Source organism: Saccostrea echinata, unplaced genomic scaffold (assembly GCF_033153115.1).
Source record: "Saccostrea echinata isolate AGI-Se365-2 ecotype Australia unplaced genomic scaffold, CSIRO_AGI_Sech_v1 ptg000086l, whole genome shotgun sequence".
NCBI lineage: Eukaryota > Metazoa > Mollusca > Bivalvia > Ostreida > Ostreidae > Saccostrea > Saccostrea echinata.
Genome location: NW_026889835.1, coordinates 3,277,876 through 3,293,962, shown reverse-complemented (window position 1 = coordinate 3,293,962; position 16,087 = coordinate 3,277,876). Strand labels below are relative to the sequence as shown.

General features: G+C 33.2%; 1 protein-coding gene across 3 annotated transcripts in view; it reads right to left on the bottom strand.

Moving 5' to 3' along the window:
* LOC133176981 (nucleolar protein 4-like) overlaps positions 1–16,087 on the bottom strand; it is a 47,058-nt gene that overhangs the window by 27,030 nt on the left and 3,941 nt on the right. For all 3 annotated transcript variants that reach the window (XM_061312054.1, XM_061312052.1, XM_061312053.1), the window contains exons 2-3: positions 12,357–12,500; positions 5,166–5,420 (exon numbers count right to left, since the gene is read on the bottom strand). In XM_061312054.1, coding sequence (XP_061168038.1) covers positions 5,166–5,420; positions 12,357–12,500 — 399 coding nt within the window. The remainder of the gene's footprint in view (positions 1–5,165; positions 5,421–12,356; positions 12,501–16,087) is intronic.

Below are 16,087 nucleotides of genomic sequence, written 5' to 3'. Positions count from 1 at the left end.
TTCTAAGGGTTATAAAATTCAAAGATTTGTCAGGTTTATTACTGTCATGTTGGCTTTGAACATTTGATGGGTAATTGACTTGAACTGTGGATGATATGTAATACTCTATAGTACGTGTTTAATGGTGAGGGATTACTGACTTCAAATGGTAAGATTGTCAGCATTAAATAATAGTAGAGCTCCTTATTTATCGATATAGAAAAATATTTAGAGCACATGTCTTCATATAAATTGTTATTTGAATTCATTACGAAAAATAAAATGTCTCCATATAATTATTGCTTTGAATTTTTAACGAAAAATATCATATGAGAAAACATTGAAATAATTCAAAAAGCATGCCAAAAAAATGCAATAAACATATTAAAGTAAACATAACTATGCATGACAGTTTGACATTTCACAACCATATTATTATGTAATTTAGCTGTGAAAGCCAAATGTACTTCTACTGCAGATAAACCTTCAGTAAATAATTTACCGATATTAAACTTCCACATATTGATTTACCAAACTATGTATCGATATGAGTACTATATCGTCCAGCATTGTGAATCGATGATAATCGATTTTATCATTGTTTGACATTTTAAATTTACTTTGACGAATTGAAAGCTGTATGTGGCATTCAGACATGATCTTGACATTTCTTTTTATCAGAACAGTTGGTGAATAAAATACTTCTCACTGGATACCTGCTCGTGTGGGATTAAATTAGCAACATGAAGCAATTACACAGCCGTGCAATCAAATTCTTTCTCTACTTTCTTTTCGTCAGTTATCAAAACACAGCTTTAAGAAGTTTTTATCAGCATTATAATTAAATTATATTCTATGAACGTATGGCATATTTAATCTTTTCCATTTGTTAAATTTTTCATTTGTATTATTATTTTATACAATGTGTATTGTATGATTTTTTTTATTTGTATCGTATAATTTTTTATCTGTATTTTATATAATCTTCCATTTGTAATATTTTTGTCCCCCTTTGTATTGTACATTTCAAACTTTGTATTCTATATTTCTTTTTCATTGTATTGTATTATTTTCTATTTGTATTTTATAATTCCCATTTTAATTCTATATTTCATCATTTGTACTGTATAATTTCCATTTGTATTGTATAATACAACATTTGCATTCTCTTGTGTTTCAATTTGTATTTTATATGAATTCCCTAAGTATTCGATAACAAAATGCATTGTATTCTTCAATTTGAATTGTGGGATATTTTATAAATTCCAAGTCAGACCATCTTTAAAAAATGTTTTGTTGCCCTCTCCCGACCGACTGACTAAAAACAGCCATACTCAAAACTTTTTTTTACTGCCAAGAAACAATTATTTTTTTTTCATTCATTCCAAAGTTTTCTCATCTCATTATTAACTATTATAACTTCATGTTCATAAGTGTTTTTGAATTAAAAAAAATTTCCCCTACCTACCGACACTTTTTTTAAAAACAACTTTGAGTCGGGAGAGGGCAAGCAAGCATTTTTAAAGATTGGCTTAAGATGGATTTTACTGTTCGAAAATTTTCAGGTGGTTCAGCTAGAGCTAAAAATGGCGATATATGAACATTCACATCACACATGGCGCTAGAGGCCTGTAAAGGGGGGGGGGGCACTTATTTTGAAAGTCATGCTATAGATATTGTATGAAAATCTTAATTCAAAGGCCGCTCCCCCTTATTTTATTGCAGTATGATCGAACTCTGTCACCTTAAATAAATGCCAGAAAGAGGAAAATCGTTGACTTTGAGAGTTTGGGTAGTCTATTTTTTTTTTACTTGTCAATTATTTTTCTCTCTCTCCCTTCCCCTCTCTACTTTAAAAACCGATGCTACCAGTCAGCAAAAATTGGTACGTAAAACATGGATTTTTTTTTTGGTTGTTGATAGTACTAGTATATGCTCAAAAATTAAATAGTAGTACAATTTTAATTTTCCCCACCAGAAGATAGAGGTCGCCATTACTCAGCACAGCCCAATTCTTTTTCGATGGATAAAATCCATCCTACGATAGCCCATAGTCATCAGTGTCTCCCAATAAGCGAGCTCTGGAGAAACTTTGATCCCAAATTAAAGACTACAAATAAATTTCGTTATCGAATACTTTGGAATTTACATACAATAAAATACAAATTGAAATATATAAGAATGCAAATGTTGAATTTTACAATACAAATGGAAATATACAATAAACATGTTAATAACGAAATATGGAATACAAATAGAAATTATAGAATACAATTATTAGTAGAAAATATACAATACAAAGAGAAAATTAATATAAAATACAAATCAAAACATATACAATGCAGATTGTGAAAGATATAATACAGAAAACAAGAGGCCCATGGGCCACAACACTCACCTGAATAACTTTGGCTCTGCTGTTCTTCACCCTTGTAATACTTATTGTGGTCACACCCTACCCAAGGTTCATGATTTGCACAATTTAGCACAAAAATGGCGACACTAACCTAAACTTGTGCAGGGTTGAGCTCAAAAACAAATTTTCCATATTTAATACCTGTTTTTAGCACAAAGCTCGCCATATACTGACGTCAATCAAATTCAAACTTGCAGTCTTTAAAGTTACATCTAAATGAGCTCAATCCTGCACATGGTGGGGTTATTCTCGCCATTTTATTCAGAAATTCATGGTCCGAATAAGCGAGGGAGTCAACATGCAGTTGCATACATGTATATGGTATATTCATAGAAAGAGATATCATCGCAAGCCACGGATTTTGAGGGTCGAACGAAATGGACACAAAAATCCGTGGCTTGTGACGATAATGTAGAGGTCTGTAAATGTCGACTGTAATGTAAAAATTAAAATTTATGTGCGGTTAATCTGAAATATCTTACTTTTTTTTAACGATTTTGATATCTGACGAGCCAGGCGGGGAGAAGGCGAAAAAATAAAGTTTTCAGAACATACAGCTACGATTGAAAATTTTAATTTTTAATTTGCTCGGGAAAAAAGGCTGAAAATTTCAAAATTCGATGTAGGTTATTCAAAATATTGCCCATTCCACAAAAGTATTAATCAACAATTGGCCCATGGGCCACATTGCTCACCTAAGCACTGTGGCTAGGAAAAAAGCAAAAATCAGTTCAGTATTGAAAAGCTTTAATGCATAAGTGGTCCCGACCTACCCCTAAAAAGGGAGGGGGGGGGATAATTTGAACAAAATTGAATCTAAACTAACTAAAGATGCTTACATATTTCTTTGTCTGTGACTTTTTTCCCTGCAAGTTTGAACTTTCATTATGGTCCCACCCTACCCCCGGGGGTCATGGTTTGAACAAATCTGAATCTACACTATCTGAGGATGCTTCCATATAATTATGACCAATCATAGTTTTGCTGTTCTTGAGAAGAAGAGTTTTAAAGATTTTTCCTATATATTACTATGCATTACTTTAATCATCAATTGTGGCCCCACCCTATCCCCAGGGGGCCATGGTGTTTTTCAAATATGAATGTACACTACCTTAAGATACTTCCGAAATAGTTAATAACCAATCATGGCTTTGCTGTTCTTGAGAAGATTTTTTCTACATACATGTATTCCTATGTAAAACTTTGATCGTCCATTGTGGCCCCACCCTACCCCAGGGGGTCATCGTTTGAACGAACTTGAATCTACACCAACTGAGAATGCTTCCACATAAATATGACCATTCATGGCTTTGTTGTTCTTGAGAAGAAGATTTTTTAAGATTTTTCCTATATACTCCTATGTAAAACTTTGTTCCTCCATTGTGGCCCCACGTTACCCCCGGGGGTCATGATTTGAACAATTTGGCCTAGTGGTTCTTGAGAAGAAGATTTTTAAAAGGTGCCATTAATTATTCACTAAGAAGATGGGCGAACAAGGCGAGCGAAGTGCCTATAGTGTAACAAACATGAAGGTGAAAAATTAAATCTCAATTATAACAAAATTTTCTTTGATATTTCATCTAACATTAAAATATACTTTATGTAAAACCTCCACAATTTGCAAAAATCTCACAAAGATTGAAATTATTTGCTTATGAAATAGCATACACACACTAAACAGGGCAAAAAGGATCATTTTCTCATATCATAATTTTTTCGATATGAGTGGGTCTTCGCTCCATTTTTTTGAAAGTTAATCATCAAAGTTTGCGTATAAATATACATATTTTGGTTAACAAAAACATGGAGCAAAGACCCACTATATCTTAAAAGTACACTATTATGACACAATATTCGCATCTTTCCGAGAAATACTTGAAGTCCCTTTAGTCAAGGGTCATATCACAAACATGATTTAAATGTCACTATTTATCAGGAGCAGTGTAGCGTAGTGATTGATTGATTGTATGTTGTTTAACGTCCCTCTCGAGAATTTTTCACTCATATGGAGACGCCACCACTTGCCGGTGGAGAGCTGCAAATTTTGTCCAATACTCGGCACTTACGGCCATTGAGCAGTGAGGGATCTTTTTCGTGCCAGCACCTACTGCGACACGGGACCTCGGTTTATACGGTCTCATCCGAAGGGCTGGTCTCCACGTCCCACAGTGGGATTCGAACCCGCGACGTAAGGATCAACTCCTTACTTCGCGACTCTAGAGCAGACGCTCTAACCACTGCGCCACGCGGGCGACGTGTAGCGTAGTGGTTAGAGCGTTAGTTTCAATTAAACGAAAATTATACTCAGGATTTTTATTGCTAGGGTTCGAACCCCACGAATACCACATTATTTTTTTTAATAACAAATTAATTTCTGCTGGGAAAATTTTCCTCAGAAAAGTGTTGTTTATCATAATTTCATAAATTTCAATAAAGAGAACTTTACTCTAAATACTTAATTCACAAACTGAATATGATTTTTACATATCTGAAGCTATAGGCATTCTGCACGCCTTGTTCACCCATCTCCTTTGAAATTATCTCCCCTTGGAAGAGGGCGTGGCCCTTCATTTGAACAAACTTTAATCCCCTTTACCCAAGGATACTCTGTGCCAAGTTTGGTTGAAATTGGCTTAGTAGTTCTTGAGTAGAAGATGAAATTGTGAACAGTTCACAAGGACAACGACAGATAACGGACAAATTTCGATCAGAAAAGCTCACTTGAGCCTTCGGCTCAGGTGAGCTAACAATACGTTTGCTAACATTTTACCTCATCCGTCGCTCCGACGTCGTTCATGATGCTTTTTTGTTTCATGTGATTCAGGTATGTCTGTGTGATAGGCACACTGAAGTCAATGATGGGTGGGTCTTCTATGGCCATTTCCGGTTTGTAAGTTGACTCACATGACGTATTACTTTGAGTTTCTTCCGATGACGTCACATGCATTCTTTTCTGACAGTCCGAGCAGGACATGAGGAACCGTGTAACTGCTTCTCTTGGTAAAAATGCGTAGGTTTCTGCAATCTGGAATATGTTTTTAGAATATCTGCTTAACTAAATGTTAGTATTGAAATACTGTACCTTCATCATCCTACAAATCAATTGCAGTACAAGAAGCCAAATGGTCACATTGTTCACTAACTGCAGAACTGTAACTTTCTGGTTGGTTTGTCTGTCCAATTTTCTCAACCAGAGAGCTACAATTCTGCAGCTATTTACTCGCCTGAGTTGCCTCATCCTACAGACAAAATATATTTGATCTTCTTAGAAAGTAGCCACCTTTTTTAGTCTCTCTTGCAGAGTTGTCGTTCGTTCCTCTCTCAGACATACATTTGTAAATGTATGAGCCGGTGGTAGAGTGTGCAATTTATTAAGATTTATGATTAATGCAATTTTACGTAAGTTAATTAAGTCTTAAATTTAGTTTACACATAGTAGTCTTGTTGGTCAGTCTTGCAGAATTTTATGTATTTCTGTACAAAATCTGAACTCCCATGTAACCCAGCAACTTGGACCATGATTTGAACAATTATCGTTGCCCCTGTTTCTGAGAATTGTTTTTCTTTTTTAGAAATTCAGGAATCCTTATGTATTTCTATGTGAAATCATGAAAAAGAATTTGACCCATTATTTTGGGCCCACCCTAGACCAAGGAGCAATGATTTGAACAAATTTGAATCCTCTATGTTTGTACAATAAAAAAAGAGTAACTGTAGCCCTTCAATTCTTGAGAGAGATTTCGAGATTTTTTCCCCTATATATTTCCATGTCAAACTTTGATCACATATTGTGGCCCCATCCTAGGCCCTGTGCCATGATTGGAAAAGAAAATTTTTTACAGGACTTTTTTTAAAACATTATCCATTTTTGCATGACCCCGACCCATTTTTACTCTTTATTATCTCCATTTGGATGGGAGCATGGCCCAGAGTTATAACCAACTTTAACCAAGAATCTATTGTGCCAGGTTTAGTTGAAATTAGATCACTGTTTTAGAGAAGGAGTCGAAAATATGAAAAGCTAACTGACCGACGGACAGACAGACAGACCAACGAAAAACTTTGATCAGAAAAGCTTCTTTTAAAAAAGTAAACCAGTGAATGACTTCTATGGCTGTAAGATCAGCTTACGAGTATACACCCTTCGAGTCACAGACAAAATGAAAAGAACAAGAAATATAAATATATTTTTATTTTTAATAAACGCAATTCATGAACTTTAATTTTTTCAACGCTAAAGGAGTGTCAAAAATTTTATATAATTTTATATCTAAAATGAAGTGTATACGCAGACAACAAACTTTTGATTCACATCGCGCAGTGTTCTGAAGCTCTCTATTCTACACGTATTGTGGATATGATGCGAAATAATCTGATAAACATGATCATGTTAAGGAAATGTTTTTTGGTCTACATGTTTGCGTCTCGCGAAATTACGCGAAAATGAATTTCTCCCAAATTAAAAGTGATTTACATAAATATTATAAATTTAAAAAAATCGAAAAAAAAAAAAGAAAAAAGAAAAAAAACAAAAACAAAACAGTGCATACCTTAACAACAGAACGACACACATACAAAATTCTGATTTTTTGTATTAACTTTTCCTTCAATTAGCATTGAAGTTGAGATGTATATTCCATTTTTGCTGTGGGTTTAAAAACAAAATACCCAGTCTGTTTTGTCTTGTCAGAGTATGTTTATCGTCATAAAAACCTTTTTAAAATGGAGACGTTTAACGCTTCGATATCATTCCGTTCTTCATATTCTGGAGATTTTTAAGTGCCAAATGTGTTCATGGTCCCAGCGTCAACAGGCATTAAAATTAACATTCTGTGTTCTCCTACACCGAAAAAATGTCCGTCAGTATAAAAAAAATTATAAAGTCTCTCAGAATTTGAATAACTTTTTGGTTAACTTAGTTATTAGTTATTACTAACGAAAATTAACTGATATCAATCATATTACCTGGCAAAAAACTGCGGCTTTTTCCATTAACTGTTTTTCATGTACTCTATTCCATAACAACTTACATAACTTTTTTTTTTAATGCACGAGACCTTCAACTATATGATTCGAACTTTATAAAGTTCACTTTATGCTCTCGGAAAGTACATGCATATGGATGTAAAATTGACTCAAGGTCGCGAGAAATCGTAAATAAAGTTTTAAAGAAAACACGATCAATTTCTTCGCTCACTGAGAAAAGCGAGGTAAGGAAGTAAGTACAGGTTTTATTTTATCTCACTCGATTACTTTCCACATACACTACATTATCAATTTCTATTCCGTATCTTATAATTTAATATTTTGTCCCTCTAACCACAGTTTTCCTCTTTCTACCTCATCTGAGCCAAAAAAAATTTTTAACTCCTCACAAACACACGGCTACTTCAATTTTCATATCGTATCACCGACCGCCTCCTGGCGGCGGTAATAATATTTTATTGAGAGAATGGAAGCATCCCCTTTTTTTTAATTGGTTTTGTTTGAATTATCCCTTTTAGTTTGTCAAATTAAAAAAAGGTTATAGTCAGAGTATTCAAAATGTCCTTTTCATGTATTTTTAGAAATATATGTACATCTTATTTTTTTTTTGTCGGAAGATATTTTTACCACGGAATTCATCAAAGTTAGCTTCTATTGGACGTGTTACACTTGCAACGAAGAATTGTGAGAGTTATCAAACTTTGTCCAGATATCAGTTTCTTTCTTTGTAAAACAAAGAAGAAAAAAAACAAAATAACAGTAATAATTATAGATAGATAAATCTATACTTATAAATTAATAAATTTTGCAAATAAACTCCGAAACGGGTGCACCAGAGTTCATACTAACTCCTCTAAGAATACACTAGATACAAGATGATGTCCGTAAACTATATTTAGATTTCACTCGGATAGTTAGTATCGTACATTAAATTAAAAGTCTACCCTCATTTTCTATAAACAGCCATGAAATAGCAAAAACATGAGTACGGTGGCGTTTCCGGTTGGCGGATTTAAGTTACTGGCAATTTTTAATGACACTGACAACAAACAATCGTTCATTTATTTCATAAAACGTTATCACTGAATTATTCAATCAAAACTTGATTTAAATGATATAAAAGAGATATGGTGTGATACCCGATTAAAAAGGGAATGTGCAAATTATTTTCGTCATTCACCGATCTTAATATTGACGGAAGCTTCTAGAACATCATATAGCATCGAGCCCGATGTTAAAAAAAAAAAAAACGAGGCTATTATGCTACATGAATATAAAAAAAGCTTTCGTGTGAATGGTCATTTAAATAATGGTAAATCATTGATAACACTATAAGTTTTGAATATATTTATATATCGAAAGACTAAAAACATATATGTAGTAGGTTTTCCTAATAAATTTACCGGTAAAATCCTCACTGAGAGCATCCTTGCAACGAACCCGAAGTACAATTTGTACTTCGTAATAAACTTGCTTACATGAAAAGAGAAAATTAATGAATAAGGTATTGTTCAAATACAATCAAAGCTGTAAACTTTTGTGCTTTAATCAATACATTTCAGTTATTTTTCTGAATACAGTCCTTCGTATCAAATACTCGGCCTATTCATAGGGCGTTAAAAGCTAATTTTTACACAGGTACTTGAGTCTTGGTTTATAAATACGTATGTATACCTTATTGATACATGTATGTAAAAAAGTAAAGTACATTTTTTACATATCGATAAGGTACGTACATATTTATAAAGCAAGGCCCAAGTACCAGTGAATTTTAACCCCCCCCCCCAATCAATTTATAAGTAAAATGTGCATAATCGCTGCTTTTATCCTTGAGGGAAATGAAATAAGAGCATCTGAAGTACAATATCCATAACATAGTGTAACAGGTTTCACAATAAACGCCAATTAATGAAATTGTTTTTTTTTTTCAAATTTTCACAAATGGGGGGAGGGGGGGGGGCGTACATCTACTTCCTGCAGAATTTTGAACAAAGTATTTCTTCCTGCTATAAGCCTGTAGGCTGTCAGTAGAAACTACAATATATTTTCTGTCGGTAGTAGTATAAATTCAATTCCCCGCGCTTGCGCGGGATTTCATCTAGTAAATAAATAATTAAATAAATCATCCCGTGGAAACAGGATATGATGTAGCTTATTGGTACTTTCTTTGAAATTATTAAATTTGAACTTGGGATTTTGTCCTGTATACAACGAAACACTGAAACTGTTGAACCACTATGTGATTGCAGTATCCGACCGACCCCCCCCCCCCCTCAGCTGCAGAACTGCAGCGTCATATAGTTTAAATTTTAGTCTGACCATAACGCTGCAGATCCCGTAATGCAAAGATGGTGCAATTTACGGCGCAAGATTTTCTGCGCAATCTAGGGATGTATTTCTCCACTATCCAGCAGAGGTCAATCAACTACATTTTATTCCCTAATTCTAGACATATTCTCTAACCAACCTGTATATTCTATCCACCACCACCACCTAACCCTCTCTAGTCATCTCTACAGACCATTAAACTCGCTTGTTGTGAACGTCTCTGATCAAAAAGATTGAATTCTTAACAGATAACTTTACTATAAATTAATAAATAAAAATATTAATGGCTTTTTCATTACTAATATTTTAAAAATTTTCGACTGAACTTGAAGCTGAGCATGTATGTCGGCATTTGATCAGTTCTGTATGAAGAAATGTTGGGAATAGAGCTCTCCGTTTAAGACACATCTGTCGTCATCACATGTCCTAGCAATCAGAGCTTTTCTTGTTCATAGAAAACGAAAAGCAGAGGCCCATTACAGATTTTTTCCCCGAACGCAGTTTTCTTCCATTATTTCCTTTTAAAAAGAAAATCATCTTCTTTTCTTTGTAAACACGGAATAAATTGTACAGAAGACAATGTGATTTTTTTTCCTTTTTTCGGGCCATATTCAACAAAATGAAGTGAAGAACTTCGTTTGCTAATTACAAGAAAATAGGGTTTGCGTCGTTTGATGCTTGGAAACTTGTTATCGCCGATTTATCGATTCTGAGGGAGCTGCATCTTTTAACATTTTTCTCGTCAAATAGCCATGGAGAAGTTGTGCGACTTCCGAGAGCAAAGAAGTTTTGACGGGTTTCAACTAATCTTCGGATCTAGGCATTACGGATTATTTCGAATGCCATCACAAGCTGTGCGGGATTTAGCGATACTTGGTTCACTGTCAAACCACAGAGCAAGGAGCACGATTCGGCGTGTCACCGAATAAGGAAGCTGGAATCCTCATCAACAAAAATAAATTTTCTTCAGGGGGAGGACTAATAACTTTACAAAACGATGAAGCCCCCCAAAAACATCATAAAGTGAAGTATAGGTTACAAAATTTCTCAGATTTTTGCTATTCATCCGACTGTGTATATACTAATAGTAACTTTTGTTGCTTTTTAACTATGATACTTAAAAACTGTAACCCTTTTCATTCAGATTTGAAGTGAACAAAACCAATACAAATCAGAGTTTGTTTTGGATTTTCGATAATTCCAAGAATTTTGTACAATTTGTTTCAAGGAAATTGTCAGAATATCAAAACCAAGTGTAGGAAAATGTGTATTGTAGAATAAATACTGTCTAAAAAAGACATCGGTATGCATCGTTGACCAGCATTATAATTGTATCTCAGTATAAGAGGAATCCAAGACAGACATTTTTTTATTTCTCTTTTAGCAAAAATAAATCACGTGTTGATATTTTTTTTCACTGAAGGAAATATTTCTTTCTAAAAATAAAATTATTTGTTTATAAGGAGAAAATACTGAAGGCAAGTATTGATTGCTTAATTTACGTCACTTCTAAGAATTTTCTTTGTACATTTCATTTCTCTCTCTAACATATGTCTAAACAAACTCAACTTACATGTACATGTATGCACAGTAGTAACATCCTGTCCAATGTCCATTTATCTATAATTATGGCTATTCCATAAAGCTTTCAAATTGTCTATATACGGAATTATGTACATGTAAGTCTGATTTGTCGATATGTTTTAAGATTTTAATAGAATTAAACAAGTGTAAAAGTAATGCACATCATTCATGTTGGGATTTTCGTTTAGCTGTGTATAGTTCCTTGCTCGGGTTTTCATTTTTATGCTATACATGTACTTGTGTTTTAATGCTTGTATAAGCTGTTTCCTTTTCTCTCGTTCGTAGCATTGTGATAGACTTTAATGTACACTTTTTCATGGACTGCCTGCAGTATTTCGTTTTAAGAAAACAATGTATATGATCACAGTGTTTTTATTCAGTTGTCATGTTCTATATTTTTTTAAACTTACCTGGATAAGGTATCCTGTTGTAAATTTTCAATTTACAGGGTGGAGGTAAATGCAAAAGTCACAACACAACTTGTAAATTTTGCATTTAATTTTAAATTTACAACCTGATAAAGGTGTCACAATAAAAATTAGAACGTGACAGTGTAATCATGTTAATTAACTCTTCAAATATAGGTTTTTTCCCCGTACTGACTCGAAGCTCTATAGGTGCATATATTCAAGGGAATAACGTCTATAACTCTATATATTATACTTTCATGTAAATCAGTTGAATCTGATTCGTCGAGAAACATTTGTTAAAAAACACTGTTACCGCTGAATAATGAAGCCACGCCCTACAGCGTAGCAACAGTCAACATTGCTTGACTACGGGTGATATTCTTAAAAATAGTGACTGCGCAGAATTTATGCGCGCAAGGTTCACTGTTTTATATATTTGTATAAAACATTCAGTATAATATAATAAATATTGCATGTAGTTGAGTGTAACATTGAAAATTTTTACCCCTCGAAAACCATTGTCAACCTCGGTTGCGCGTAGGTTGACAATGGTTTTCTTGATGTGTATTTGTTTCTGTATCAACTTTCCTTTTTTCTTTTTTTCAGTCTGAGTGGACTTACCATTTCCTAGGTATTGTTCTATATTGACTTACCGCTCTATAGGTACGTTTTTGACCAGCGTGTTTGCCACCTCTACCATCCATGTCCACGTGAACATTATAGATGATGTTGAAGAAATCTTCCACCCTAGCAACCTTCTTGTAGTTCTTTTCTGTGTCGTTGCAATTAGGGTCTGTCTATATATACCAAAAAAAGTTGAATATTTGTTATACATGTAGAGTGTATCTATATACCAGTGACATATTGTTTAATACCCATAAAAGTGGAATCTCTGTCTTTAAGAGCCACATACCAACAAAAAGGTGCAATATTTATAATCAAAGGAGATGGGAGAACAAGGCGTGCAAAATGCCTATAGCTTTAGATGTATAAAAGTCATATTCAGAATTTAGTATTTTAGTATTAAGTAAATTTTATTTAAAGTCGGCATTTTGTACATAGCATAACAATTATTTTAGATTACATTTCATATCATTGAAAAGTATGAAATTATGATAAACAAAACTTTTCTGCGGAAGATTCTTTCGGCAAAAATCACTCAATGTTTTTTTTAAAGTGATATTCTAAGGGTTCGAACCCAAGCAATAAAATTACTGCGAATCAATTTTTCCTTTGTAACTAACATGCTAACCACCATGCTATACCGCTCATTTGCATGTTTGTGATTGGCTGCAGAACTGTGGCTCTCTGGTTGAGAAAATTCGGACAGATAAACTAGAGAGCTACAGATCCAAGCATTGTAAAAACCTTTGATTCACGGCGACACTTTTTTGTCGCTCACTTGGGGTATTATTTCTTGTATTTTATGCTTTTGTCGCTCACTTCGGGTATTATTTCTTGTATTTTATGAGTAGAATGGGGTGGGGCAGTAAAAAGGAAAATTTTCCAATGTTAATATAAGGGATGAGTTTATTTTATTTGGTGTTTATGAGTATGATAAACCAATATGGTAGTACATGATAATTCCTGCTGAAGTTGGTCTGCCGCTTATGCCAATTATCACATGTCCAATAGTTGATTATCACCTCATAAACTTTAAAGACAATATATAATTCTAAAAGGTGGCATCTTTGTCATCATAATGGGGAGGTGACCAGAAATAAAAACTGGCACCCTAAAATATGTTTGTAAATCAACAAAGAGTAAAATATTGTACAGACTAACAGGCAATGGCTACTAAATAAAATAAGTTGGAATCGTTGTCATAAAAGTCTTTTCAATATCTTTGTAATTTTGTTTAGTAGGATCTAGTTGTATATTAATAAAAAGTGGATTTTTTTTTACATTTAGGAACTGCTCATTTGCTGATAAAAAGTAAAACCTACACGAAGAGCCTGTCTATTACATGTAATTTACATTTATCAATTTAAAAAGGGAGTCTTTGATATCATGTTTATTAAATATATCCATATACTTAAATCAATAGGTTCTTTTTTCATATGCAATTAAACTAAATTAGAACTTTTGTCATTATAGTAAGAATCTATCAGGAGAAGGTGGATCCTCACAGTCAATGTATCTTACAGGGATAAAAAAAAAAGTTGTATATATATTCTACATTGCATAAAGTATTAAATGAAAAATGTCTATAAAAAATTCAAATTAGATGACTACGGCGGTTTAGATTATTGCAAGTGTAAGAATGCTTGTTAAAAGTTTAAATTTTTAGTAAAACATTTCTTCTGCAATGAATGTCGAAAAAGAAGTTGTGATCATAATTTCAAGATCAATTATTCGATTGATAAGAGCAGGATTAAAAATAAAATAAAATAAATAAAACAACAGACAAACATAAACTATACTCAAGGAACAAACGACAACCCCCCACTCGGGGTGGGGGGGGGGGGGGGGGAGTATTATGGTCAAAACTCCATTTTTAAAAAGACCTTCTACCTTGCAAAAAGATTACGCCAAATCTTTCTTAGCTTGATATGGAAATAAAAATTAAAAGTGTTGTTAATATACTACATTAATAAAAAGTACAATTTCTAATTCCCTTCATCATTTGCCTGACAACAATCCGTAGTCCCCCCCCCCCCCCCGCCCACACACACACAAAAGGGATAAAAACGTCATTCTAAACAATGATTTTTAATTTTGACGAATGGAGTGGCCGTGGTTACTAAAATAAAGTCAACAAATTTCAAAGTGATGCTCTACCCATTGTTTTTGCTTACTGTAAATAAATTTAGAGCACAGAGAAATACAGTATTATATTTAAGCGCTGCACCGCTTACTGGTATATTAAATATAAAATCATTGATTAAAACATTTAGAAATTCCACTTCTAGTTTTTATCTTATTTAGAATGAACATATATTCATACGATGACAAAATATATTATTCTCTCGGCGATCTTCGATTCGTAAAACAGTATTGCTGATTTAACTAAAAGTAGACAAAAAAAATCACAAAATTTACTTAAATGTCTAAAAATTATTCTAATATAGTGTTCCTTTTTCGTGGTTTATATAAAGAGGTTTAGTTACTTTTCTAACTGAAATTCGGATGAAACAGATGTACATTAAGACTATTTCAACTCCAAACCAGTAGAGCTACCAACTCCTCAATCAGATCCCCTTTAGATCTCATGAATAAAGAATAACATTTTTTAAAACTAAATGCTTTCTTGCAGCTATCTTATTTTCAGCAGTGACGCATTACATGTGTCATACTTGGTTCCAAACCATTCTGGCACCGTTTACTTGTGATTTTGATGGGGGACTGGTAAAATTCGTGTGAATTTACGTGTTCCCAAGCACCGAATCAATAAGGCACCCATTGGTTTGCGGGAAAGCTTATATTCCGGATAATAGGGTCGACTTATGTCAAAAGAGACACTCGCTGAAGCTCATATTGGACGACTGTATGCCTGAAAGCTAGCTCTCGGCGGGGTCACTTTGGCGGCAGCTGCATTTCTCGTCTACTAATAAGGTAACAATTTGAAATATCCCGGAGAGCAAAAAGGCGATATTGTAACAAGTTCGCTTTTGAAGGAAATACAGTTTTGGAGCTTACAGCAGAGTTCTACAGTCCTCGTGTTAATTTCAAGCATATGAAATACGCGTAAGCTGTATATATATATATATATATATATATATATATATATATATATATATATATCTATCTATCTATCTATATATATCTATATATCTATATATATATATATATATATATATATATATATATATATATATATATATATATATATATATATATATATTTTCAAATTAAACTTAATAACCGTTCTTATTATATTGGTCTGTGAATGTCCAGGTATTGAAGAAATATCATGATCTTTGAAACGAATTTATCTATACACAGTCTCATTAATTATTGCAATTTGCACCAAGATAGAAAATAAAGCAGATATTTCGACAATTAAAATGTTTATAGTAACTTTGTACATTTTTAAAAATCTTTAATATTTCTTAACATCTGGGCCGGTATGATGTTAAAGTTATTTAATTATCTAACATGTCTTAAATAAATATTTAATAATTTTTTTATGATGAAATGTTTTGGGGAACAATTTCAAAAAGACATTTTCCCATACATTGTACGTTATAGTTAATACAAGCAGTTAAAAAAAGGTTAGATTAAGTCAATCGCTGAACAATGCTCACGATTTTTTTTTTCCTTGAAACAATTAAAAATCTAAATTTTTTTATATTCTAAATCGACATCAAGGAAAAAAAACCTTAGTTTAATTCTGAAGGGAATATCACCAGGAAAGCCTGAATCGTGTTTTAAATGGTGGTGT